This window comes from Fusarium redolens, assembly GCF_020744475.1.
Source record: "Fusarium redolens strain MPI-CAGE-AT-0023 chromosome Unknown BKA55scaffold_50, whole genome shotgun sequence".
Lineage (NCBI taxonomy): Eukaryota > Fungi > Ascomycota > Sordariomycetes > Hypocreales > Nectriaceae > Fusarium > Fusarium redolens.
This window is the reverse complement of record NW_025763713.1, coordinates 22,858-47,723: the sequence shown is the minus strand read 5'-3', so window position 1 is coordinate 47,723 and position 24,866 is coordinate 22,858. Positions and strand designations below refer to the sequence as shown.

Sequence of the window (24,866 nt, the reverse complement as noted above, 5' to 3'; positions counted from 1 at the left end):
TATCTATAACTAAATTAAGTACTACGCGCCGGCATATATTGCTGCTAATGTAGTTATCCGTAGCAGCATACTTAAATACTAGTAGCCGTGGCCTCCTAGAACTACCTTGCATATCCAACCAGATAATAATAGCCTTACTGCGTTGTCTATCTCGGCCTGTACGCCTGCTCTGCTATGCATAGTCGGCTATCCTATATGGCATCTCTATATATACTACTGCTTGAATATCGGGTATATTAATACCAAGACTAAGTGCATTTGTCGCCACAATCACTCTCCTGTCTCTATATTGCTTACGCTTTATACCACTTATCCAAAACTTAAGTTATTCTGCCTTCCTATCTTGCATATTAATCTTGCAATAATAAGCATCACAACCTAGCTTTGCGGCCAGATATTTTATAGCCTCTACTTGCTAGCAGTAGATAATAATCTTAGCTGGCTATAGGTACTCTTCTAGCTTCTAATTAATTGTTACCTTTGCCTGCTTAACGATAGCGGTAACGGCTTCCTTAGCAGTCAAGGCTAGGACTGACCTAACACTATAAGCCATATTACCACGTATTATCCTTGCCCGGATTATAATAATGTCTTTATGCCGTGCGTTAATTAGGCTAAAGAAAGCTGGTTTATCTGCTGGCGGCAGTGTTGCGGTGAGATAGATTATCTAAACCCTAATTAACGCGAGGGTACCCAGCTTATATAGCTTGGGCCGAAAAGACAGGCTTCCTTCCATAATCATATGGCATTTATTAACAATAATCCGGTCTACTTTAGCCATAACCTGCCATAACTCTAGAAAGTCTAGAAAGCGCTTTATTATAGCCGACTCTGGTATTATAAACATAATTAACACGTCTCCAGGTACCCTATCACTTCTCCATTCAGCATAAGATATCCTGAGCTTTTGGTACCAATCTATTAGATTACCTTGGAGAGATATAAGCAGGATAATTATAACAGTAAGCCTACCGGGATAGCTGGCTGCAGGTAGCATAAAGCAGAGACTCTTCCTAGTACCTATCCCTATAATCATAACTATAGGACTCTTATTTATTATAATTGCATTTACTGCTTCCTGCTACTTGCCGCGAAAACAGACATAATCTCCATATAGGCAACCAAGCTCCTGGTCGATATTGACTCGCCTAAGGGTCTTTTATCGCCTTAGCTATAGGTCTCTTATTGCTTTATAATGTAATAATGGCATCTTCTGTTTATGCCCCGGTATAAAAAGCTCTCTAAACCTATTAATAGCAGATAGGAAACCAAGCAGCCAATGCCACTCTTTACTAATAAACTAAAAGTTAATATATCATTTATTTATCTCGAAACACCCTTCCATAATAAGCCTGCCATATACCAACCCTGCAGTTAAGGAGCCATAGCAAGCCTATACATCCTAGATACTGTCCTGTTCCATGTTGCTATTACTATCGCTGCTATAACCCTTATTAGCTTCTCTAATAAGAGATGCATAAGTAGTAGTGCCGTTGTGGAAATAGCGTCGCGTAATTGTGATAGAAAGATGTCTCCAGCTACTAATAGTAAGTCTACCTTGATAACTTTCGAGGCTCATTCGGCGTAGGATGCGGGTCATCTGTGCAGATGTCTAATGTAGGCCGGGGCCTAGACGTGGCGGCTTGGCTTTTGTCTCTCTTTAAGGACGCCCACGTATATCCTCCTTATTATCGCTTCTATTACTGCTAGTCCCATATCCATCTTTCCTATCATTATCATTTAAGTCATTAAGGGTTTCTTCCAGAGCCTAGAAGTTGGAAGATAATTCGGTCTTATCCTAAGCATTTGCCTGTATATCTTCCTAGAAAGGTAGCACAAGCCATAAATAATAAATAACTAAGGCACTAACTTCGCGTAGCAGGAAACGGTATATGATTTTAAGTCACTTAGTTTTTAAGAATCCTTTGTGGTATCTAGCTACAAGCATAATAACCCTATACTTATAAAGGATATTTTATATTCCGCTATTAGCAGTATTTCTATGCCATAGGGTAAGCAGCTCTAATAACTAGGCGGCTTGCCTATTACTTAGATATATTATAAACAGCAGATATTTAAGAAATTCCTCTAAGTACTTGCTATAATGCTAAGCTTTCTTTTTAAGAATCTTAGGCTTACCCCCAGACTCCTCCTCAAACTACGTTCTTTACAAAACTATATTAATCTACACTTTGCAGAACACCTAACCATCACTTTTTAGCACTAGTTAAAAAAGGTTATTTATAAATAAATAGCCTATACTGGCATCTACTGCATTATCAATAAGCTCATCCCACAGAATCTCTAGCAATCCAAGTTCAATAGGTAACTGATTTTTATACTTGTTATATAAAAGTAGGTACCTATACAGCAGCGCCTCGGCTTATTATAGAGCAGTCTATAGCATAGACTGGATGCCAAGAACACTAACCTAAATGCCCTTATATGTCGCCTTCTTATTATCCTAATTAACTAAACCTAGCATAGCCTGCTAACCGCTAGCTACCATGCCGTAATTGCAAAGCCGAATAATGAATTGCGTTAGCATGGTATCCTAACCCTTAGCGCTGCTAACTAGAAACCGGCGTGTTATCTCAGATATGATTTCGAAGTGACCTAGGCTTTTATCTTTAGCCTCTTATCTGGTCTGCCCTTAATCTACTCTTTGCTAAATATATAGAGCCCTCTTATTAACTATATACTTAATAAGAAATACTTAGGAAATCGCCATAATAGCCGACAGTTTGGGGGTAAAATTAGCAAAAGTCTCTTATATTTTATTATCTCGGATACTTAGAATAGTTAAGAAACTGATGAGGATGCTGTTATACTTAATGACTTTAGTAAAATGATTAAGAATAGAGATATAAAATGCAAGGGCGGCATCCTCGAGCTATTAATATAACTTAGTAATCCGCAATGACGTCGGCACAGGCTCGACTTTATTATTAATATCAATAAGTTCTGCTGCATAATCCATTATTATATTAAAAGCAGTATCTTAGCTCTTAATTAGCTTAAATAGTAGTCGGTCTAAGGCATCCTCGCAAGAAATGGCCCAAACTGCATAGGTAAAGAATTAAAGATAAATAGTAATATACTTTTTCTAAATCGGTTACTTAAACCAGAAGTAAAAGGGCATGCTGCATTCTTTGTGTAACTCTTTGTAATTAACTTTAAACAGCATATTCTACAAGACTATACTTAGCCTAGTTGCACTAGCAGCTTTCTAAATAAGGCGTCTAATAGCCGTATATATATGCCGGAGCTTAGCGTTATCCTTAGCTATAAAGTCGTCTGGCTTTATAGTATACTTTAATAATATAAAGCCCCTTAGATACTGTTTCTTATTACTAAAGTCTTTTAAGTAGGTAGTTAATCCTAGTTAACAAAGCCACGAGTTTAATACAGCCAAGTCACCTATCTCTTTAATAGTCTCTATCTCCTTCTTTTAGGCCTCTTTAGACCTTGCCTAAAAGACTTCAGTAGCCTGTTAAGTAGCTATATCTTCCCTTGCCTACTTAGCATCTAGACTCTCTAGATAATAACCTCTTGTAACCTTAAAGTATTCGCTATATAGGCCCTTAGCAAAAAGCTATTAATAAAACATACTATCTCTCCAGTATATTAAACCAGCATCTGCTTTAATAGCACTAGCCTTTTATAGACTAGGCTTTAAGTCTAGCTTAATGCCATGCACTTTCTAGAGGTGTTTATTTCTTTATTTTAAGTTTGCACTTACAGTCTAATAGTCTGTAGTAAAGGTGCATTAGAACCCTCCGCTTTTAGGCTTATTAAGTGCTTTAATTAGTTAACTAGTATCTAAAATAGGTAATAGAGCTAATATCTCCTTATCGCTTTTAATAAGGTTAAGTGCTTTAGCCTATAACTTGACTTTATTAATCTCCTTCTTTATAAGTCTATATAGTTTACTGTAAAGATGTGCCTGGATTCTTTAGTATATAACCATATACCTACATAACTTACAGTATAAAAGGCATAGGTTATTTATATAATTAAAATATTCCATTATACTAACTCAATAATAGATAGTAGTATTAATGGCAATATAAGAGTAAATTAGAGAATATCTTTTTCCAAATCTATAGCGGCTTAAACCCCTTTTACCTGCTTCTAAGGCAAACTTACTTTTCTTCTATTAATAATAGCTAATATAAGTACAACCGCTATATCTCTATATAGCAGTTAAGGTAAGCTCCTAATTAGGTGCTGTATACAGGCTACCCTTGCTAACTAATATATATTAAATCTAATATCTACTATTAAATCTAGTAATTAATCATATCCAAAGCATTTATTTAAGGAAAAAAACATTTTATTATAATCCTATAGTTAAAGTTTATAGACTTATAAGTTTTTACTAAGATTATATTACATCTTATAGGCAAACTAGAGTTTATTAGTTACCTTAGATTTAGTTTATCGGCTGCCCTATGTTATGCTAGCGTCCTTTTATTTCCTATTAAAATTAGTTCATTAGTTGCCAAACGATACGGGGGATAATATTAGGTTTACTTTTAGCACTATAATTACAAATTTAGAGCTAGTAGTTATATATAATGGCAAATACTTTATTATATATCTACATGCTAATAACTTCTCTAAGTTGCCTAAGTTAAAAGAATTATATCTCTTTTTCTTAAAAGTTACTAAAGAGTTTAAGCTAGATAATATAACTATTAAGGACTTCTAGGATTAGATTATTAACCCTTTACTCCCTATTTTCTAAAAACTACCTACTCTAGATAAGTTAACACTACTAACCTTAAATAAATTTTTTAACCCTAAAACCTTTATTTATACCTTATAAGCAGTTTCTAGCAAACTAATACCAGTACTTAAAAGAGACAGATAATATAAATCTTTATTTAGTATTTCTCTTATAGATAAATTCTATATACTATTAGTATCTTTTAACCTATCTAAAGTATAAATTTATTAAGAGAATATAGTCAGTCTGCCTTCTTATATACTGCATAAAGTCCTTTTAAATAACAGGACAATTACATTCCTAAAGCTTATACATTATAGCAATAAGCAGTTCCTTAAAAATAAGCTAGATATATATAAGAAGATTAATAGAGCATAGCTTAATAACAAGCTTAGGATTTTATACCTCTATGGCCTAGTATAGAATAATAATAGCATTATTTTCAATCTTTTACTTACCTATATTAACTATAAATATATAATACTATTATATTTAGTATAGCCAGGGATGCAAGTTGCGCAAAGGGAGAAATAAGTTGTATAAATTTAGGAAATTATTAATTAACTATATAATACTGGAATTATTTAGGGAGATACTAAACCAGATAATATCCTAATTAACGGAAATTAAGATACTTAGGTTATTAATTTTAGTAGCAGATATATAGAGAGATAGGTACCTAAGAGCCTTGCCAGGATAATAGAAGGTAATTGCATTACGCTTAAGAAAATAGTAAATTATATTTTTACCTAATATAATAATCTTAAGCTACTTTACCTTAAAATGGAAATGTTATATATAATAATATAATTTACTATAAATTATTATTATTACTATTATATATTATAATATAATAATATTTAGTATATACCTTAGTGTAAATATTATAAATAGTTTTAGTAATATAAACTTAGCTATTCTTAGTTACTAAATACTCTAGAGCTAGTTTTAGAAAATTAAAAACTAGCAATTCCTAGAAATAACTTAATCTTAATAAGGACCTATTAAACAGTTTAATAAAGGTAATATACTAGGAAACTAGGTTCTATAAGTATTAAGGAAAGCTAGAAGTTTACTTAAGAATTCTACCTAAAAAAAGTAAAAAAACTATTTATATATAGGTAACTCTACCTTATTTACTTTCTACTATTAGTTATTAGCCCTTAATCCCTACTATAAACCCTAAGTAAGTTAATATTCCTAAACTCTTACTAAGGTTCTAGCTAATAAAAGCTCTCCTTTAAAGCTTAAATTTACTATATATCTAAACTAATAACCTTTTATAACTACCTATATACCTCTATTAGCCTAGCCTAGATATACTAGTTAAGGTTAAATTAAGTATAGCACTAATAGCTTAAGTTAGAGGTTACTTACTTAGGCAATTAAGAGCAAAAGATAAGTAAAAGGACTAATAGCTTTATTTTAATTTAAAAAGTAAAAGCTAATAAAGCGCTAATACCTAATTAAATACCTTATCTCTAAGGCTAAGTTTATTAAAGACCTTTCTACTAGCCTAATAAGGCATATTTAATAGCTTACTAATATAGCCTATTTCTTTTTTAATAATTAACCTTAGCCTACTAAGCCATATAACTATACTATTAGGTAGATAGTATTATATTAGACTACCCTCTTATATCCTAGCCTAATGCATTAAGCAGGCTAATATTAATATATAACTGCCTATCTAACTAATATATAGAGAGAGCCTTAAGTTATAATGCTAAAGTATATTTAAGGTAAGATCTATAACGCGGCAATGCCAGTCCTTTACTGCTAATATCGCTTTATAAGGGCTAAATATTTTAAGTAAATAGAGCTTAAGTAAATATAAAGTCTAAACTAGAAGTAATAAGAGGGTAGCTATAAGGCTAAACACTTTAATAATCCTTATATTATAACTAGATAAAGTTAGTATACTTAAATAAAAGTATATACTTCTAGCTAGACTAATATAGAGGATCTAAAGCTAGATAGTAATATATATATATAGTTATATATAGTTGTAATAATACTAAGTGCCTTTAATAAGAAGATAGTTTATTACTTTTAGTAATATAAATAGCAAATTAAAGTATAAAATATAAAAGTTATTTAAAGAGTCTTAATAATAAGAAAAACATTACTTATATATTTATTAAGTCTAATATTTATTTACTACTCTTATATAGCTACTAAAGAAAAACGCCTTTATTTCTTAATTATTATTAATTAACTTACTACCTTATATACCTTAACCCTAATACCTTCCTATATTCTTAATATCTATATAATCTATTCTTACTTTAATACATAAGTCTAATAAATACATATAGTATAGACAATTATCTAACCTTATAATTTAAAAGCTTTAAATTATAGAATTACTAATTATCTCTATTTTTCCTATTATAGGTCTAGTATTTTATAATAAGAATTTTACTTATTTAGTATTTATTATTATATATATTAACTTAATATAGCATTATCCTTAATAGAATATATATCTAATAGCCCTAGGCTACCTAGTATATTCCTAATAGTAATTAATAGCTTAAGTATAATAAAACTTTAAATTAGTTATTTTAATAAGCTTTCCTTATTTATGCCTAATATTCCTATAGGCAGTTCTGCTAGAAAATCTAAAGCTAATAAATATAAAAGTATATATATCTAAAAATAATAATTATAATTACGTGGCTATACTATACTTAATAACTCTATAGTTACTTAATGCCGCCTTAACCTCCTAGTTAGGTTAAGGGGGCAAGGGATCTCTAGTCCCTAATCTATATACTCTTAAGACTGCCCTTTAGCTATAATAAAGTATCTTTTTCTATTTCTAGGCCTTTACTAGTATGCTTTTTACTATTAATATCCTTCTTTTTACTACTTATATCTATATATAGATTAGTAAAAGGAAAGCATAGAGTTAGTACTTAATTAAGCAGGGCTAGCTAGAAAAGGTCCTTATAGCATTAGTTACTACTTCTATTATTAGTATAGTATTTACTACTTAGATAGGAAATATACTAGAGTTTGCTATAAAGAGGTTAGGCGCCATTTTGCTATATATTAAGGTTAGAGGTATATTATAAGTACTTAAGTAGCTTATATTTATATTCTCTATAATATTTTATATAATTATAATAAAGCAAGTAGCTAAAGGAAGGAATAAAGGGTTACCTAGTAATAAAAAGCTTATAAGCTTTCTTATACTGCTGCCGCCGCCCTAAGGACTATAACCTCCTCCTCCTCCTCTATTACTACTACCTCTGCCTCCTTAATAATTAAGTATCTTTACTATATAGCTATTAAGATAAAATAATATAATATTATATTAATATGCTAAATTATATATTTATAGCTAACTACTTTATTATTATTTTAAAAAACTAAATATATTTCTATACTACCCTAGAAGTAAACTAGAGTTTATTAATTACTGCAGATTTAGTTTATTGGCTGCCCTATATTATACTAGCATTATTGCATTTCCTACTAAAATTAGTTTATTAGTTACTAGATAATATAAGGGATATTATTAATAAGGTAACCTTAGCTCCTATCTAATACTTACTATTATTACAGGTTATCTTTAAATAGAGGTAAATATAGATATTTACAGATTTACTTAATAGAATATATAATATAAGATAGGTATGTATTTTATTATAGATAGATATTTACATCCTGTTTTAATATAATGGCTATAATAGTATCTATTAACTTGGCGTTATTAGGAATAGTTATATATAGCTTAATAATATATATATAGAGAACTATATAGCTATTATTTTTAGCAGTTATAAATATAATGCTATTAATCTTATTAGGGTTAGGGAAATAAAGTACTTGCTAGCAGAAGCAGTAATACAGTATATAAAGGAAGTATTATACTATAATAAACTAATTATAACTAAGCTGCTTAAATGCCTTTATGGCCCTCTTAGCCTTTATGCAGAAATGCTAACTTTTAAGATATCTATAACTAATATTACTATTAGCAAGGGTTTATGCCTAGGCAAAATAGGTTAAAATATACTTAATAAAGAAGTAGTAGTTTCCTAGAGGATTACAGTCTTGGCCCTATATGGCTCTTAACTTAGTATATATACTAGCTAGGGTAAACTTAAACGCGTTTATATCTAGCACTTCTTTCTTTCTGCCCTTTACCAGGAAGAGCGCTAGGTATACTACTTCCTTATAGCTACGAATTAGGAGCTATAAGAGGATACCAAGTATATCTTTAGCTAGCTCTTATATATAGATATCCTTACTAATAGCAAGGCTAATTACCTGGTTAATAAGGTATCTAGACTGCTATAGTAATACCTCTTTTAGCCAGTATGCCTTAATAATAAGCTATAGCACCTATAGCAGCTCTATAGCCTAGTTATAGAGCTAGAGGTTATGCCAGTTTATTATATCTTTTAGGAAGAAGGCAAATCCCTGCTACTCTCTAAAGCAGGCTATGCCAAGACTAATCTTACCCCTAATAGAGGCCATAAGTAGTATAAATAATATCCTAGCTAGTATATGCAGTTAATAGTTAATAAAATGCCAGAGAGTAAGCATTATAATAGCATAGAGCAATACTGCTAACTGCAATATATATAGGTCTTATACTTAATATAATATAATATAATCTATAAGCTATAAATACTTATTAATGTTTTGCTATATAAATATATTAAAGTCTATAGCTATAAGTATATAAAAGGCATCCCGGTCTAGTATTATAGTAATAACGCCTGGCTTATTAAATAGCTAGTTTGCCTGCTTAATTAGTTATTACTAAGCCTCTTTTACTAGCTGTAACTAAGCGGTAAGTGTTATTATAATATATAGCTTAATTTGCTAGCTATAGCCTTATAATAAGTCCTTAAGGTTACTAGCTATATATTAAATTAACTATAATAATACTTATTTTATATCTTAATAGCTAGCCTTAATGTTACCCTTTTGGGCCACTGCTGCCTAGGCCTTATTGCTATATATAAGGTTAAAGATATTAGAGTAGGAAAAAGCCTAAATAGCAGCTATATTAAAGTTCCCCTCCTCTATAATATAGGATTATATATACAAGATGCTATACCTAAAGATAGGACTAGTTCTCCTAGGCTCTAAGGTAATGTAGATAGAATCTCGCAGTATGTAAACTAGATACTTAGTCATGACGGCGCGCGGGATCCGGGGAGGCTTCTAACACTTTCCTATAGCCTAATCCTCCTTACTCCCCCTTCCGCCTAGAGCTTGCCTATCTCTGCCGCAGTTACTTTTACCCTCTCCTTCCTTATCTTCCTAAATACTACTAGTCTTATTATCCTAATCACTATTAGTATTATCCTCTACTAGTAGTACTATTCTCCTAAGTAAAGCCTCCCTAAACTGCTTATAGAAAAAATATAAGGTATTATACTAGCAGTATTAATAAGCCAGAATAATATACTTACTTCTTATTAATAAAAGCTTAGATATTATATTAATAAGCTAGGTTTGCCTTTATAGTATTAATTCTATCTTACTATAAGCAGGGTCGCTATTATAAATACTAACTGCTAGCTCCTACTTAAGGCTAATAATGCCGCATTAGGTATAGAAGTCTCCTAGCACCCCTATAATATTACTACTAGAGGACTAATACTATAACTTAATATCCTTATAGCTATAAAGGAAGATGGCATTACTAAATTACTATAGCTTACTAATATCTTTTATTTCCTATATACTCCTGCTGCTATTAAGTTAAAGCCTATTTACTGCTATATTACGCTTTATATAATTAAGTGCCTCCTATATAACGCTCTATAGCCTAGGGAGGTTCTCCTTGCTATATAGCACCTTAAAGGCTGCCCTATATATAGCCGCCAAGCCCAAGGACTCCCTAATAATGCGCAATGCTGCCTAGATAAAGTTATAGCTTCTAGGCAGGTAATACATAAAGTGCAGTCTAATCTTCTTAATACTTAGCCTAATAAAGCCATTAAAGAACAGCCAGTTTTGCTCCTCTTATAAGGGCACTAGATCCTTCTTTTAGTATTTCTTATTATAAAGCTATAGGAAGAATATATAGACTGTTTATAACTATTAGTATATAAGCATAATATATAGGATTTAGTAAATTAAGACCTATCTAATCTTTTCTCCTACCTATATAGGTATATAAATATAAATAGACTTAAAGAGAAAGAGGCTTAGCTAGGCTATAATGTATATATTTAATAGCCCTTTTAGGCTATATAGGTCTTTTATAATATATAGGAAGCTATTAATATTATAAACGGCAGGCACCAGCTTCCGCTATAGCACATTATCTTAATAGAGGCAGACCTTAGTATTTAACTAGTCTTTATCTTTATACTAGCCTGCAAATTAGGCCTCAAGCTAGCTAGCTAGAGGCAGCTAGTTATAATAAAGGCCTATAACTAAAGTATTAAGGGGTCAGATAGTCCGGTCTAGGCTAAACTGTTATAACTGTTCCTCTTACTTAGTAAAGGATAACCTACTAACTCTAGCACTAGACCTAGCCTACATCTTACATAGGTATAGATAGCAGCAGCAAGTTATAAGGTATAATGCGCCCTAGTCTTTATATTAATCTGCCAGGTATAATACTAGACTAGCAGTAAGGATATAGATAATACATTAAGCCAGTTTCTTCTCTTTATTTAAGTCTTCCTTTTTAACCTAATTATAGGTTTCCTAATATATAGGCAGTTTTATAGTAATAAGGTTAGCTCGCTCTTTATTATATGCCTTATTTAAGGGATACTTACTTTAGGTAATAATATTTTTATATTAGTTATTATTTACCTTATTTATTATACTATTTAAGGCAAATAGTTAGTAAGTTAAGTATATTATATAGAGATTAAGTATTTAACCTAAGTAAGATTTATAACTATATAAAGGTATTAAATATATATACTATAACCTGTTGTCCTTATTAGCTAAATCTATCTATATATTAAGGCTAAATACTAGTAATTAGTTATTTAGTAATATGCTGCTATTTAAGGCAGCTATATCTATTATATTATTATCTATTAAGTCTATATTAAATTAATTTTATATAAGTATTAGTATATTAAGGTTTATATCTAAAAAAGCGTATTTAATATATATTCTTTTCTACTATAATACTATCTAACTAAAGATCTAGATAAGGGCTACTTATCTAAATTTCTCCCTTATTATAACCTGGCATTCCTTAAGGATTTATTAATCGGCAGTAATACATTTAAGCTTAGAGATAATAATAATAATAGCTTAAGGAAGGCAGTCCTTATTATAATAGGGCCTGTATTACTGCTATTACTTAATCTGCTAGTAAATATACTATTACTAGTAATAGAGGAGAAATCTAAACATAGCATGCCAGAGCTTGCCACTCTTAGCGGCATTCTTCTTTTAGATACTATAAGTAAAGGCAAACTTAACTATAGGTATTATAGGATAATATCCTAAAGTTAGGTTATATAGACGCCAGATACAGATAAGCAAGAGGAAGAAATACCTCTTCCCTTATAATCCTTAGGCTTAGACTGTATTCTTAATATGCCTTTAGCTTTTTAGCGCTCTAAAGCTATAATAAAAATAATAATATAAATACTTAATGCATAATAATAGCTATTAACCTAGTCTAGAATATTACTTAGGCTTTATTATAAAGATACTATAGGCTAAGTCTAGGGTAGTTAATAATAAAATAAACTTATAAATAACAGAGGCCTTAAATATCCCCTTAAATTTCTATATATTTATAATATTAAAGTCTATTATTAAATTAGATATAACTTAAGTAATTTCCTTTTATATTTATTAAATCTAGTATACTATTATATATATAATAGAGAGTTAGTTCTAGTATATAATAGATCTATAACCCTATTATAATAGGGATATTCTAGATAAGGAGACTAATCGAGATCGTTTAAGGAGGGTCTATAATATAACATACCCTAGCAGCCTTAAAAGATTATAAATATATTTATCGCTTTATTTTAAACCCCTTTCCTCCCTTATTTATAACAGGAAGAAGGAGGAGGCTATAGAAAGAAGTTATAATTATTAAGAGGCAGACTAATAATATATTACTAATAGGCAGAAAAAGGATAATAGTTCTAGCCTCTACTATTATAGCAGAGTCTACTAAGCATATCTACTTGCTTAACTATACTAGTAACTCTTCTAGTATGTCTAGACCTCGATCTAGGAGGCTCAGATTATCCGCGCGCTATGCTCTAGATAACAGCAGTATTACGGCTCCCAGACATAACAAGGGTTTGCCAGTGTTCTTAGATATAGGCTTATTTATTACTAATAACCCTAACGCATTAGGGGCTAGGTTAAGTTAGCCTCTCTTGCAGAAGATACCTAGCTCTAAACAGGATCCTAACGCCGATGCATATAGCAGTCTGCTATCTAGCTTAATTCCAGATTCCACCTCTCGCGCTATATTAAGTATAGTTACTGCTAGCTTATTAACGCAATATATATTGCCGTTATTTAAGGCGCCGGATAATTAGGATCTCATTAATCTGCCCAAGACCCTCTCTAAATATAAAAAGAAGCTTAAGAAGTTTATTAGCCAGTAGCATACATCCCTTATTAAGAAGGGTATACCAGAGCATCTAGTTTACTAGCTTACTAAATACTATATTTAGACTAGTAGTAAGGAAGGCGATTTAGGGATAGAAAGCCATTATATAAGTTATATAAAAAAGCTACTCTTTCCTCCTATACCAGGCGCGCAGGTATCTACCTAAGTTTTGCCAGATATACTAAATAATTATTAAGATAATAAAGATAGCAATATCCCTTTACAGCTATCTGCCAGTCTAATTCTTATATAGGTCCCTTAGACCGATAATGAACCCGTTATAATATAGCTAGGTGCTAGTGCGCAAGCACTAAAGCAGGCACTTAGCAGGGATAATAAGCCAGCCACTCTAGTAGAGGCCCTGCAAGCCAAAAGCAGACTTAAGAACTACCTTAAGGAAGGAGATAAGGCTTTTAATACCCTAGCTATTACCTAAAGGCTATAAGAAAGGGATTTTAATAGCAGACTATTTTTATAAGAGATCTATATTATAGGTACTGCTATCCTATATAAGGTATTTAGTAGCTAAGGTTAGAAACAGCTTACTAATATATTAATATACCTTTATGGCTACTACCTGTAATGCTATCTTGCCAAACTTAACTAGAATGCAGGCAGGGTAGTAAATAAGATCTGCAAGGGTAGCCTAGTAATATTATTTAGCTTTACCTTATATTAGGCTTAGGCCGTTTAGTATAACAGCCCTAATATAGTAATAATTAATAATATTTAACTAATTAATATAAAAGTATTACTTATTTATAAATAAGATTATTAATTAAACCTAGCTATAATAGGGTTAAATAGAGATATTAAAGACTTTTTTATTAAGAATAAAATAGATATTAATGCAGGGTTAGCACTTTTAATAAGGATAGCTAAGTATCTTAGCAGGAAGCTCGGTCTTCCTAAAGGCACCTTAGCCAAGAAGATCTATACCTAATAACTACTTATAGTAATAGCAGATATCTTTAGCGCTAGTATATATATCTTTATCTCTAGGAGCCTCTTTATATACTATAATAAGATTTATCTAATTAATAGCATTAAAAAAGAGGATAAGTTCTATACTATAGTGCTTGCTATTACAGATAAGCTCCCCAACCTCTTAGAGATTTATAAGGCATTATATAAGCATATTATCTAGCCTGTCCTAAAGCCCCTTCTTCCTGGTAATAATATATAAGATCTTTCTAGGGACTTAAGAGTCCCTAGGGTTTAAATAGCTACAGACAGTAATCTATATAGCCTGCAAAAAACGTCTATTCTAAAACTGCTTAGTGTTTATATACCTCTATAAGGTTTTATAGAGGAATTAGGCAGTATTATAAGAGGAGATACTAATATTAAGATAATATTAGTTTGCCGATAGTCTACTCTCTATAGATATTATTATAAAGACAGCAAAAATAGTAATATTAATAATAATAATAATAATAAAAGTAGGGAAGAAGAGGATAAGAATTCTAATTAATAGGAACTAAGAAGTTAAGAGGGGATTCTAATATTTAACAGGAGTAAGACTTAATTATATATATAATAAGGACTAGGGTCTATATTACCTATAAGTTTAGATAAATTATATAATATATAATAGTAGGGCTTGGATTATATATGTAATAGTGGGGACTTAATCTCACCTGTAGTAATAGACAAACCTAACCCTAATACCTTAGTATAATTATTTCTTTATATAGCTTTTAGCTATCTCTTTTATATAGCTTCTAGCTATCTCTTTTATCTCTTTTAAGCCTGATTTTCTACTCCTTCTTTAAAGAGTAGATTTCCTTTTCTTATCTTACCTCTCTTATCTTGCCTAGAAAGCTTATCTTTTAAGGTATAAGATCTATTTTTCCTATATTTTATAGCTAATTTTCCCCTCTTTATCCTTATAATGGCCTCCTATAGCTGCCCTACCTGTAACGGTAGCTATAAGGATATTCTAGAGCATATCTGCAAAAAACACCCTACCGAAGCCTATATAAATCAGCAGCTACAACCTCTAAATCTAGCTAGGTGCCCACACTGCTTAACAGCTTGCCAAGGAGCCCAGGGCATTAAGGCTCATAGTGCTAAAATCCATAAAATAAAAGGGACTTCAAATATCTCTACTCTTCCTAAGATAAGGACCTATCCAGCCACTAAGGCCTAATATCAGCCTTATCCATCTACAATAGCCTTAGCTAAAGAGCTAGCTGCTAGAAGGAAAAGGCCAGCTAAAACCCCTTCCCCAGAGATAGCAAGACCTTTACAGAGGCAAAGGCAGCAGCCTTCCAGCCCTAGCCCTTACCCTCTCCTAAGCTCTCAGTCTCTTAGCCCACCCCAAAGCAGCCTCTTTCCAGAAGACCAATCTAGGTTATTTTCCCCAGACCTTCCTAAAATCCCTATCTTCCCTATAGCTAAAAGAGGAAGACCTAGGCAAGAGACTGCTTTTCAGGCTAGTATTCCCCCTTCTAGTCTTATAGAAGAGGATTCTATTCAGTCTCCAGCTAGGTCTATATCACATATCTCACAGACCCAAGCCGGAGCTATCCCCCAGACCCCAGCTAGACCTATTCCTCAGGCTATAGCTAGGTCTTCTTTAAGGTTATCTTAAAGGTCCTCCTCAAGGTCATCTCAAAGGTCCTCCTCAAGGTCTTCTTAAAGGTCCTCCTTAAGGTCTTCTTTAAGATCTTCTTCCAAGTCCTCTTACAGATCTATATTGCAAGGATTTAAAGATATCTTATTAGACCTAGAGACTCCCCCTTCCTCTCCCCCAGACCTTTAGCAGCAACACCAAGAGGCTATAGCACCAATCTTAGCTAAGGGATCTATATAGAAGCTTCTAGCCTATACAAAAATCCCCATAGTAGAGAAAAAGCTACAAGCTAGACAAGCAGCTATTTTCAAGATAGCTGCTTAAAAAGCCGCTAAGGCCTTTATAAAGAGACCTACTAAGAAAAACCTCTTATACTTTCTTATCCTCCCTAGAATCTTAGGTCTTGGAATCCAGAAAGGAGATTTATCTACCTATCTCCGAGCCTATCCTTCTAATATCCCTTCCCTAGAGACCCTAGAAAGCCTCCTACAAAGCCCAGCTCAAAGTACTTCCTTTTCCCCTTCTCAAGGAAGAAAAACAGCCCCTAGCCCAGCTAAGAGGGCAGCTAAGATGCTAGAGAGAGGCTTCCTAAGACGGGCTTCTCGAGCTCTTATAGACCCTACCCTTATAGCTGCTGATTTAGCTGAAAACAGGGCTATTTTACTCGAAAAACACCCAATAGGCTTAAAGGACCCCTTTTCAAGAAAGACTCGCCCAAGACCTGGCCAACCCATTACAGAGGAAGCTATCCTTGCCTCTATAGCTACTATAGGAAAAGAAAAAGCCCCCGGCCTTAGTGGCTGGACTAGGCCACTTCTAAACCTAGTATCTAAGGCAGATTCCCCAGTTATAGCCTTCCTAAGGCTACTAGCTGATATGATAAGGCAAGGAACAGCCCCAGGGGCAGACCTACTATGTGCAAGCCGCCTTATCGGCCTAGAGAAGCCAGATGGAGGTATTAGACCTATTGCTATGGGAGATCTTATCTATAAGGTAGCTATAAAAGCTATCTTAAAGACCTCCTTTAGCTCCTCTATGCTATTGCCCTTCCAGCTAGGCGTTAGCAGCCCAGGAGGAGTAGAACCAGCTATCTTCCTTCTAGAGGAAGCTATAGCTGGCCTAAATAAGGCTAATTTCCAATATATCACCTTAGTTAACCTCTACAACGCCTTTAATAGCGGGGCTAGACCCTCTATAGCATCCTTAGTAGCCTCCTTTGCCCCTACCTTCTATAGGGCTGCAACCTGGGCTTACAATAACCCCTCACTACTAGTCCTTCCAGATAGTTCAACTATAGCCTCTTCTAAAGGGGTTAGGCAAGGAGACCCAATAGGACCACTTCTCTTTTCCCTCTCTTTTAGACCTACTTTAGAGGAATTAGCTAGAAAGCTTTTAGGGGCAACCCTAGTTACTTATTTAGATAACCTTTATATCTTATCTAAAGACTAAGGATCTCTAGATATAGCTAGAGAGGTACTAGAGAAATTACCTTATAAGCTTAACCTAGCTAAAAGTAAGGAAATAGCTATTAAGGACCTTAAAGACTATGGTCTTAAGACCTTGGGTACTTATATAGGTCCCCTAGAAGGCAGAAAGGCATTTCTAGAAGAAAAGCTAGAAACCTTATAGCAGGCTATAGCTGCTCTTTAAGACCTGCCTAAATAACACTCCCTCCTTCTCCTATAAGGCAGTATCTACCTCCTTTTACAGCACCTCCTTTAGCAACTTAACCTAGAAGGTCTATCTGACCTATGGGAAAGAGCTGATATCCTTATTAAGGAAGCTATTATAACCTTAGTAGCTAGGAGCCTAGCCAAGCGCCCTAAAGAGCCTAATCCCTATCTCTTATCCCTTCCTGTAAGGGAAGGAGGTCTTAGGCTTTCTTTATATAAGGAATTAGCCTAAGGCCTATATTAGGCAGCTAAGGAAATAGTTAAGAAGATCCTTAAGGGTATTACTAGCTTTTTTACTTCTTACCCCTCTCTATCTACCTTAAAAGCCTAAAACCCTAGTTAAGACTAAGGGAAATTAGCTAAAAAGGTTTTTAAAGAGTTAAACAAGGCTAAGCTAGAAACCTTTCTCTAAGACCTCCCTATATCCTATAAGCAAGCCAGGCTAGAGAATGCTAGCTATCTAGGCCGCAAGTAGCTTAGAGTCTTACCTATACAGAAACCCCACTCTTTTACAGACTCTAAGACTACTAAAGCCCTTAGAAGCAGACTTTTCTATCCTATTAAGCCTCTAGACCTGCCTTATAGTGCCTATAGTGCTATAGCTAGCCTAGGTTATAAGGATACTTATAAGGGAGCTAGCAGAAGGTAGATTGCAAGGCATAATGCTGTTAATAGGGCCTTTATAAAAGCCCTAAGCAGCTGGCCTGACCTTGAGGTTGAGATCAAACCCCTAGTCTAGCAAGACTCCTCCTTCCAGGCTGACTTTGCAGTCACTATTAGAAATAGCCGCTACTTCTATAATATCCAAATCGTAGCTATCTCTAAGGACTCTGCAAAGGAGGACCCCTATAGCACCTTAAAGGAAGCTGCTAGTAAGAAAAGGCAGAAATATTAGTCTCTTAGAGCCTTCTTCTACCCTCTTATCTTCTCAGCAGGCGGCCTTATGGATCAGGAGACCTTACAGACCTATAAGAAGCTCCAAGAGCTCTTAGGTCCCTTTGCAGCCTTACAGCTAGACTCAACTATCGGCCTTACCTTAACTAAGACTAGGGCTATCTTAGCTGCCTCTATAGCTCGAGATCTACCTAGGAGAACGCACTCCTAGATGCCGACCTATCTTTCTTCCTAACCTATCTTCCTTTTTAATCTATCTCTTTTCCCTATTTTTCCTTTACCTCTATCTCTTTTTAATCTTTATATCTTTCCTATCTTTATATCTTTCCTATCTCTATCCCTTTCCTATTTCTATCTCTTTTCTATCTATATCTCTTTCCTATTTATATCTTACCTATATTCTTATTTATCCTTCTTATATTTATATCTTTTTTATTTCTTTTTATCTTTCTATCTTTTTTTTTTTTTTTTTTTTTTTTCTTATTATCTTTCTAATCTCCCTTTTATCTCCTTTATTTATCTCTTTTTTATAGTCTTTATAAATCCTTATATAAATAGCACTTAAGCAAGATAGCTTTCCATAGCCTAATATAACCCTATCCCAACCCTAACCCACGTGCCATCCTCCTTAATACCCAGTACGGCCGTAAAGTGGAGCAGCGGGTTGTGATACTGCTTCCTCCCAAGCTTCTGCTTGATTGACTTGATGCAGAAGTTAAAGACGGCCTCGTTAAGTGCCTCTTTATCGGGGTCTTCTTCTCCCTCTTCTCCACCCTCAGCGCTCCCTCCGTCGCTATCCGCAGCAGGATCCGCTGAAGTAGTTGTATGTGGTGTTGGAGAATTTCTCGTGGATGAATAACCGTCGGAGTAATCAAGAATTTCCTCCCTAGACCACTCAGTATAGTCATCCTCGCTCCCTTGACCCTCATCTTTGTCTTGGTCTTTATTACTACTTTTGTCTGATATAGATTCGTCGCAAGGTAGATATACATTAGTCAATAACGTATCTTGATCTACACTCCATGCAGGGTCCTCCCAAAGTCGCGCTAACTCTTGATGTTGGCTTCTCCTTAAGCTTTGGCCTAGGATAACCTTGACCGTTCTGGGTAGGAACTGGAGTAGTTGAAGCCAGAAACACAAGTAGCGCTTCAACTCCTTCCGATATATATGCTTAGAGCTGGATTTAGAGATAAGTTTGAAGGGCGCTTTATACAGACGGTCTGCAAATCTACCCCGGAGCCATCTACGCACGCAGATATCAGTGCTTCGTATAGTATCGCCATATCGATCAAATAGACGATCAGTCGCATCCATAATCAATGCTAACCGCTGCTTAACTGTGACTGAGCTTAAAAGCGACTCCTCTACGTGCACTTCGAGGCGAAGCGGCCGACCAGTCAATACAGGTAAATCTGACATGGCTACGAGGATATCGCGACGGGCGTCTTTGAGCAGGTGTTCCCACCCAGTACGGCGCATCCAATTAGTCATTAAGTTCGCCTCTGTAGTGTCTTACACCAAATCTTTCCTGCTTAGTCGTGACTCTAATCTTTCCTGTTCTTCAGAAAGGAGCTGCTAAGCAAAGTCTCTGATAGCATCTGGCGTCTCCTGTAGCAGAATATTGGCGTTTAACTGCCTTTCAGATATCTAAGCACCTTCGATTTCGACGGTCCAAGACTTATAGCCGCCTTAAGCCGTCTAACTCTGGAGGGTCAGCCCTGTCTTAATATGGTCTCGTAACCAATATCGCCCTAATTTTCTAGCAAGCTCTATTTCCGCTAGGTGCGTTTTTCTAAGGTATGATTAAAGAACAACATCGCTGGTCGATCGCAGACCGCAATGCCTGCAAGAGCTTGCACCTATCAGACTTTTCAGGTAAGGATAAGGTGCACTACTATCAGGTCGCAAGCAAAGACTCTTCAGGTCCAGGAGATTCAAGGAACGAATTAACTTATTCAGTCCCCTGCAGGCTGCTTTATCGACGTTATGGATTTCCCCGAGATGTCGAGATACGCAATCCTTATCTGCCGTTATGGCATAGCTATATTACTTATAGATAATAGCAGGCTCAGGCGAGTTAAGGTGTAGGCCAATGCAATGAAGCTCGACAAGTTTTTCTGACAAGACTTGGCTATAAAGCCTTTCGTAATTAGAATACTCGTTATCTGGCATTGTTCTTGATCAGTTGATATAGAATTACCTACTAGCTGGAAAGGAGAATGCAGATGAGCCAGAGGTCAATTCGCTTCTACAGGGATGGCACGGGACATTGGGACGGAAAACGCGACGCGTTTTGAGTTGCAGCTAAACGTCAATAGATAAAAACGCGCCCCGTTTTGAGCCCCCAATTGGGGGTAGAAATCTAAAGGCTCTGATTGGTCTAAAAGACGAAACGCGGCGCGTTTTCAGCAAGAATACTTGAGTAGGCCAAGTCGTAGCTGACTTATTGTTAGGCTAGTACAGTGACCGCGAAAATCTAAAAGCGTTAGCGTGTGACCGCTAAATTCTGGTAGGATGAAGTGAAGTGCGCTAAGAGCCAGATAGGCTAGTCTACTGACCGCGAAATTCGAAACCCCAATTTTAGCTGACCCGACTGCTTTGACTAGCGCCTCCAACACGAGGTATAGAATCAGCCCATCCCTCAGCTCGTTCCTACATCATTAATCTCAATCTTGTAAATCACACACTGCTCATCGCTTTGCTGACTTCCACCATATCTCGGCGACTTTTCATCCATACCGTCCTTGCCACCACATGAATCCAGCACATCGTACATCGCCTTTTTGCAGAGCTTCGGTTCCGTGCCTCTGATCCTACCAGGGCACCCGTCGCCCTTGACGTCCTTGACCCAGTTGGCGCTGAAGACAATATCCACGATCATCGATCCGGGCTTAGAACTACCATATGTACCCACGACTTCCTCCCTGCGCGTGTCGTCTGGGCTGACGTAATCTAAGTTCAAAGAGTCACACCATTTGTTGATAGCAGGTTCGATGTTGCCACGCCTCATAACTGGGCCATTGTTGTCGGTCCGAGCGCACTCAAGTGTCCAGGACTCGTCATTGTCGTCCCTGGGCACCACGACAGCATCAGGTGTTCCGAACAGGGCCTCGAAGTACTTGAAAGTAGCGTAGAGGGCAAGGGAATCCGCTGCGAAGAAATGTCAGCATGGTAATACCTCAGACCACAAATTCACGTACCATTGAACTCTGATCGAGCTCGCACAGAGGGCAGCTTATGCATTCCCATTCGCTGAACAATTTCGGGTCCGTATACAGGGACGGGTCTCGGGGCTTCTGGACGTAGCTTTTGGTCTATCACGACAACTGTTTCTGATGAGTGACATGCATGATAGTAGAGGATGATTGGAGTCACTTACCGGATTTTGACTCAGCCATGGCAGCCAAGTGGGTGATTTCGTGGAGCAACATTCTAGTCTTGCCGAGCAACTGATGGGGGTCTTTCTGATAAGACTTGTGGCTTCGCAGTTCCTTGAGCAAGTCCAGAAGAAGTTCTTGGCCTGGTCGGAAGAACGGGTCGCACATCACAATAAGTTGCTCATCAATCTTGTCACTGTATGACCAGGCATATCCGCCAATCTCACCATTCTCAAGTTCAGTTTTGCAAGTAACCTGGACGGCCCTGTTTTTCTGGTAGACGTCCTGACAGGCGATGTGGATCTTGCCGTAGACCTTGTCCTCGTAAAGGTTCAGGATATTGTCGTAGATTTCTGTAGAACAAAGATTAGCCAATCGTCGGAGGACACACTGGGAACGTGGTAACTCACTGTGAATAAAGTCGGCGGCGCCTGGTCTTGTGTGCACATCGTCGCCAAAGATGCGACTCTCCAATGTTCCCGGTTTCTTGCTAAAGTCAACAGAATGAGCGACCTTGACGAAGTCGATAACGTCGAACCAGCTGCGGACAATGGCAGTCTTTTCCTTCGGTGTGCAGCCGCTGAATTCGTTGAAGGGGGTATCCTGATGCTCGTCAACGCCAACATTGCCACTGCTGCCACTACCACTGCCGCCTTTGATGGGCCCGGTGTTGCCCTGGCCAGGGCCCAAGACGGGGAGAGCATCGACGTCCTCAGACCTGCGATTTTGTTAGTAATCTTGAAAGAACAGTCAGAGTGGACATGGCTTACTCTTGGAAATCAATGCTCCAGACCATGGTGCCTCCAAAGCAGAAGCCATCGGCCCAGGCCTTCTTGTCGGCAAAGGTCTCTTCATCTGTGGCGGCTGTTAGTAACGAGGAGAGACAAGAGCTATGAAGCGCGATTGCTTACCATCATATCCAATCCACTGATCATCCCAAGCAATTTGCTTCATCATAGAGTCCTTCAAGTATGTTGACTCGACACCCCTGTTCTTAATCATCTTCTTGATCTCACCCAAAGACATGACACCATCAGAGTCAGTGCACTCTCCCTTCCTGCTGGGGCCGGCAAAGGAACATCCGAGTTCCTTGCAGTCTGGGTCAGACACAGTGTAACCGCGACCGTACATGGCAAGACCGAAGTTGATCTTCTTGGGGTCGAGACCGGCGAACCAGAGAGGGATAGTGTTGTTGTGAATTTCACGGATATCGGATTGTCCGCGAATGATCTTACCGAGGGTCAGAACATCCGAATCCCAAGATCCGTGGAGATCTAAGACACATGTTAGTCTGAAGGGAGAATAGTGGAACAAGACTGGTGCTTACCGTAAGCCATAAAGCCAAAGAAGTCAACATAAGGCTCCATCGCTTTAGCATCGAACCAGCGGAGATACCAGTAGTCAGGTGCTAAAGTCAAGCTAATACCGTACTTGGAACCGTAGGCAGCGCGCATCTCCTTGAGCAACATGGAGAGGTTGCGAGTATCAGCAAGCTTGCGACCACCACGCTTAGGCTCACCAGGGTACTCCCAATCGAGATCAACACCAGTGAAACCATACTCATCCATGTAATCCCGAACGGACGCGATAAAGGCAGCTCGGTTAGCCTTGGTAGACACCATGTCGCTCCAGGTAGTGTGAGTAGGAGCCTTCTCGTTGCTCATATCGTAACCACCAATGGCAATCCAAGTCTTAAGCTTGCCACCCTTGGACAAGTCGGTGAACTCGCGCATCTGCTTGACATCGTCGTTGTGAGCAGGAGTCAGCTTGAAAGAGACGGGGTCGATGAAGGCGAAAGAGTAGAAGAGATGGGTGTAGCCTTTGGTGTTGAGCTGCTTGGGTGTCTTAGTGTCACATTTGCGGGCGCGGACGTTCCAAGATTGATAGTATCCGATTGTTCGTCCGTTTGTGCTGCCACTTCCCTTTGCGCATGAGGGGGATGAGACGATGTTGCAGCCTCCGTAACCGGCTTGGCAGGGGAGGGTCTTGTGTAGGGGATCTGCGTTGTCGCAAAAGGCTGAGGTGGTCTAAGAGTAGAGTTAGTTAGCTGTGCATAGTGGACAGGTTAGTGATGGAGACTTACACCGCACCAGCCGGTGGCAGAACAGCAGAGGTTCATACCGCAAGGCATTTCACCCTCTTCACTGTACTCTCCACACATAGCTTTAGCATCGCAGTTAGATGTGCAGCCCTCGCCACAGTAGTCAGGACCATAACCGCAGATGCCCTTGGGACCACAGCAGCTACCAACAGTCAGTCATGAGTATCGTGGGCTGATGGAACATTAACGTACCTGTCGTCGGGGCATTTACGGTCCTTGCAGTAGAGAGGACCGTCACCACGCTTCTCGAGAGAACGACGTGACAAGCCAGACTTGTTGGGAGTAACGCCAGCAGAGGACTCAGTAGCATTCTGAGCATCCTTGTAGTACTGATCAAGGCTAACACCGGAGTCGATGGAGAGCTCAAGGTCTTCAGTGGGGTTTGGAGGGGCCTCGGCAGGGTTCTGGTGACCAGGGCTCATGACAATCTTCTTGGTCCATTCAGGAGCCTTGGCTATTCGGTTGAGTCAGTATGATCTTGACATATTTGCAAGGGAAAGTCTTACTGATGACAGAACGGCGGCTGATGCGGCCATGAGGGTGATGGTGCGTATCAGCATTGCTCAAGGTGACAAAACACAAGAAACAAAGAGCAACCGCCCAAAAGGCGATGCTCGAAAGTCGCGACACCATAGTTAATACCTAGGTTGAGGTAAACAAGTAACTATCGCTGTGTCTGTCTGAGCAATTGGTCGTACAGGCGAACGCAATGAACTATATACATTCGAGGCTTCGCCCCCAAGAAAGTATCCAGTTCTGTATCCGCATCCTTACATCCTGGAAATTGCAATACCCATGTTAACGATGGCGAAGTCCACATCCTACGTTACAACGCATTTTCAGGATGTGTATGAGGGAAAAATTAAATTCAAATTAGACATGTTCGTATTGCCTATGCCTCGGCAGTGGGTTCTCATCATGATC

At 36.8% G+C, this 24,866-nt stretch overlaps 5 protein-coding genes across 5 annotated transcripts; 1 reads left to right on the top strand and 4 right to left on the bottom strand.

The window, feature by feature from the left end:
* Positions 1–667: 667 nt before the first annotated feature.
* On the bottom strand, positions 668–1,072 carry BKA55DRAFT_531418 (uncharacterized protein; the record flags this gene model as incomplete). The annotated part of the gene is made up of 1 exon (XM_046189230.1): positions 668–1,072. A coding segment is annotated over one exon (405 nt), but the record flags the coding sequence as incomplete, so codon positions are not given.
* Positions 1,073–3,229: 2,157 nt separating this feature from the next.
* BKA55DRAFT_531415 (uncharacterized protein) lies at positions 3,230–3,385 on the bottom strand (the record flags this gene model as incomplete). Its single annotated transcript, XM_046189229.1, has 1 exon — positions 3,230–3,385. A coding segment is annotated over one exon (156 nt), but the record flags the coding sequence as incomplete, so codon positions are not given.
* A 1,140-nt stretch (positions 3,386–4,525) lies between these two features.
* BKA55DRAFT_531410 (uncharacterized protein) lies at positions 4,526–4,714 on the top strand (the record flags this gene model as incomplete). The annotated part of the gene is made up of 1 exon (XM_046189227.1): positions 4,526–4,714. A coding segment is annotated over one exon (189 nt), but the record flags the coding sequence as incomplete, so codon positions are not given.
* Positions 4,715–19,049: 14,335 nt separating this feature from the next.
* On the bottom strand, positions 19,050–19,955 carry BKA55DRAFT_547469 (uncharacterized protein; the record flags this gene model as incomplete). Its single annotated transcript, XM_046191023.1, has 1 exon — positions 19,050–19,955. The coding sequence occupies one exon, from the start codon at positions 19,953–19,955 to the stop codon at positions 19,050–19,052; it is 906 nt and encodes a 301-aa protein (XP_046040661.1).
* A 2,652-nt stretch (positions 19,956–22,607) lies between these two features.
* On the bottom strand, positions 22,608–24,632 carry BKA55DRAFT_725051 (glycoside hydrolase superfamily; the record flags this gene model as incomplete). The annotated part of the gene is made up of 6 exons (XM_046201098.1): positions 24,449–24,632; positions 24,135–24,396; positions 23,925–24,084; positions 23,169–23,868; positions 22,753–23,115; positions 22,608–22,696 (listed from the first exon to the last, which is right to left on the bottom strand). The coding sequence occupies exons 1-6, from the start codon at positions 24,573–24,575 to the stop codon at positions 22,608–22,610; spliced, it is 1,701 nt and encodes a 566-aa protein (XP_046040660.1). The 5' UTR covers positions 24,576–24,632.
* Positions 24,633–24,866: the final 234 nt, after the last annotated feature.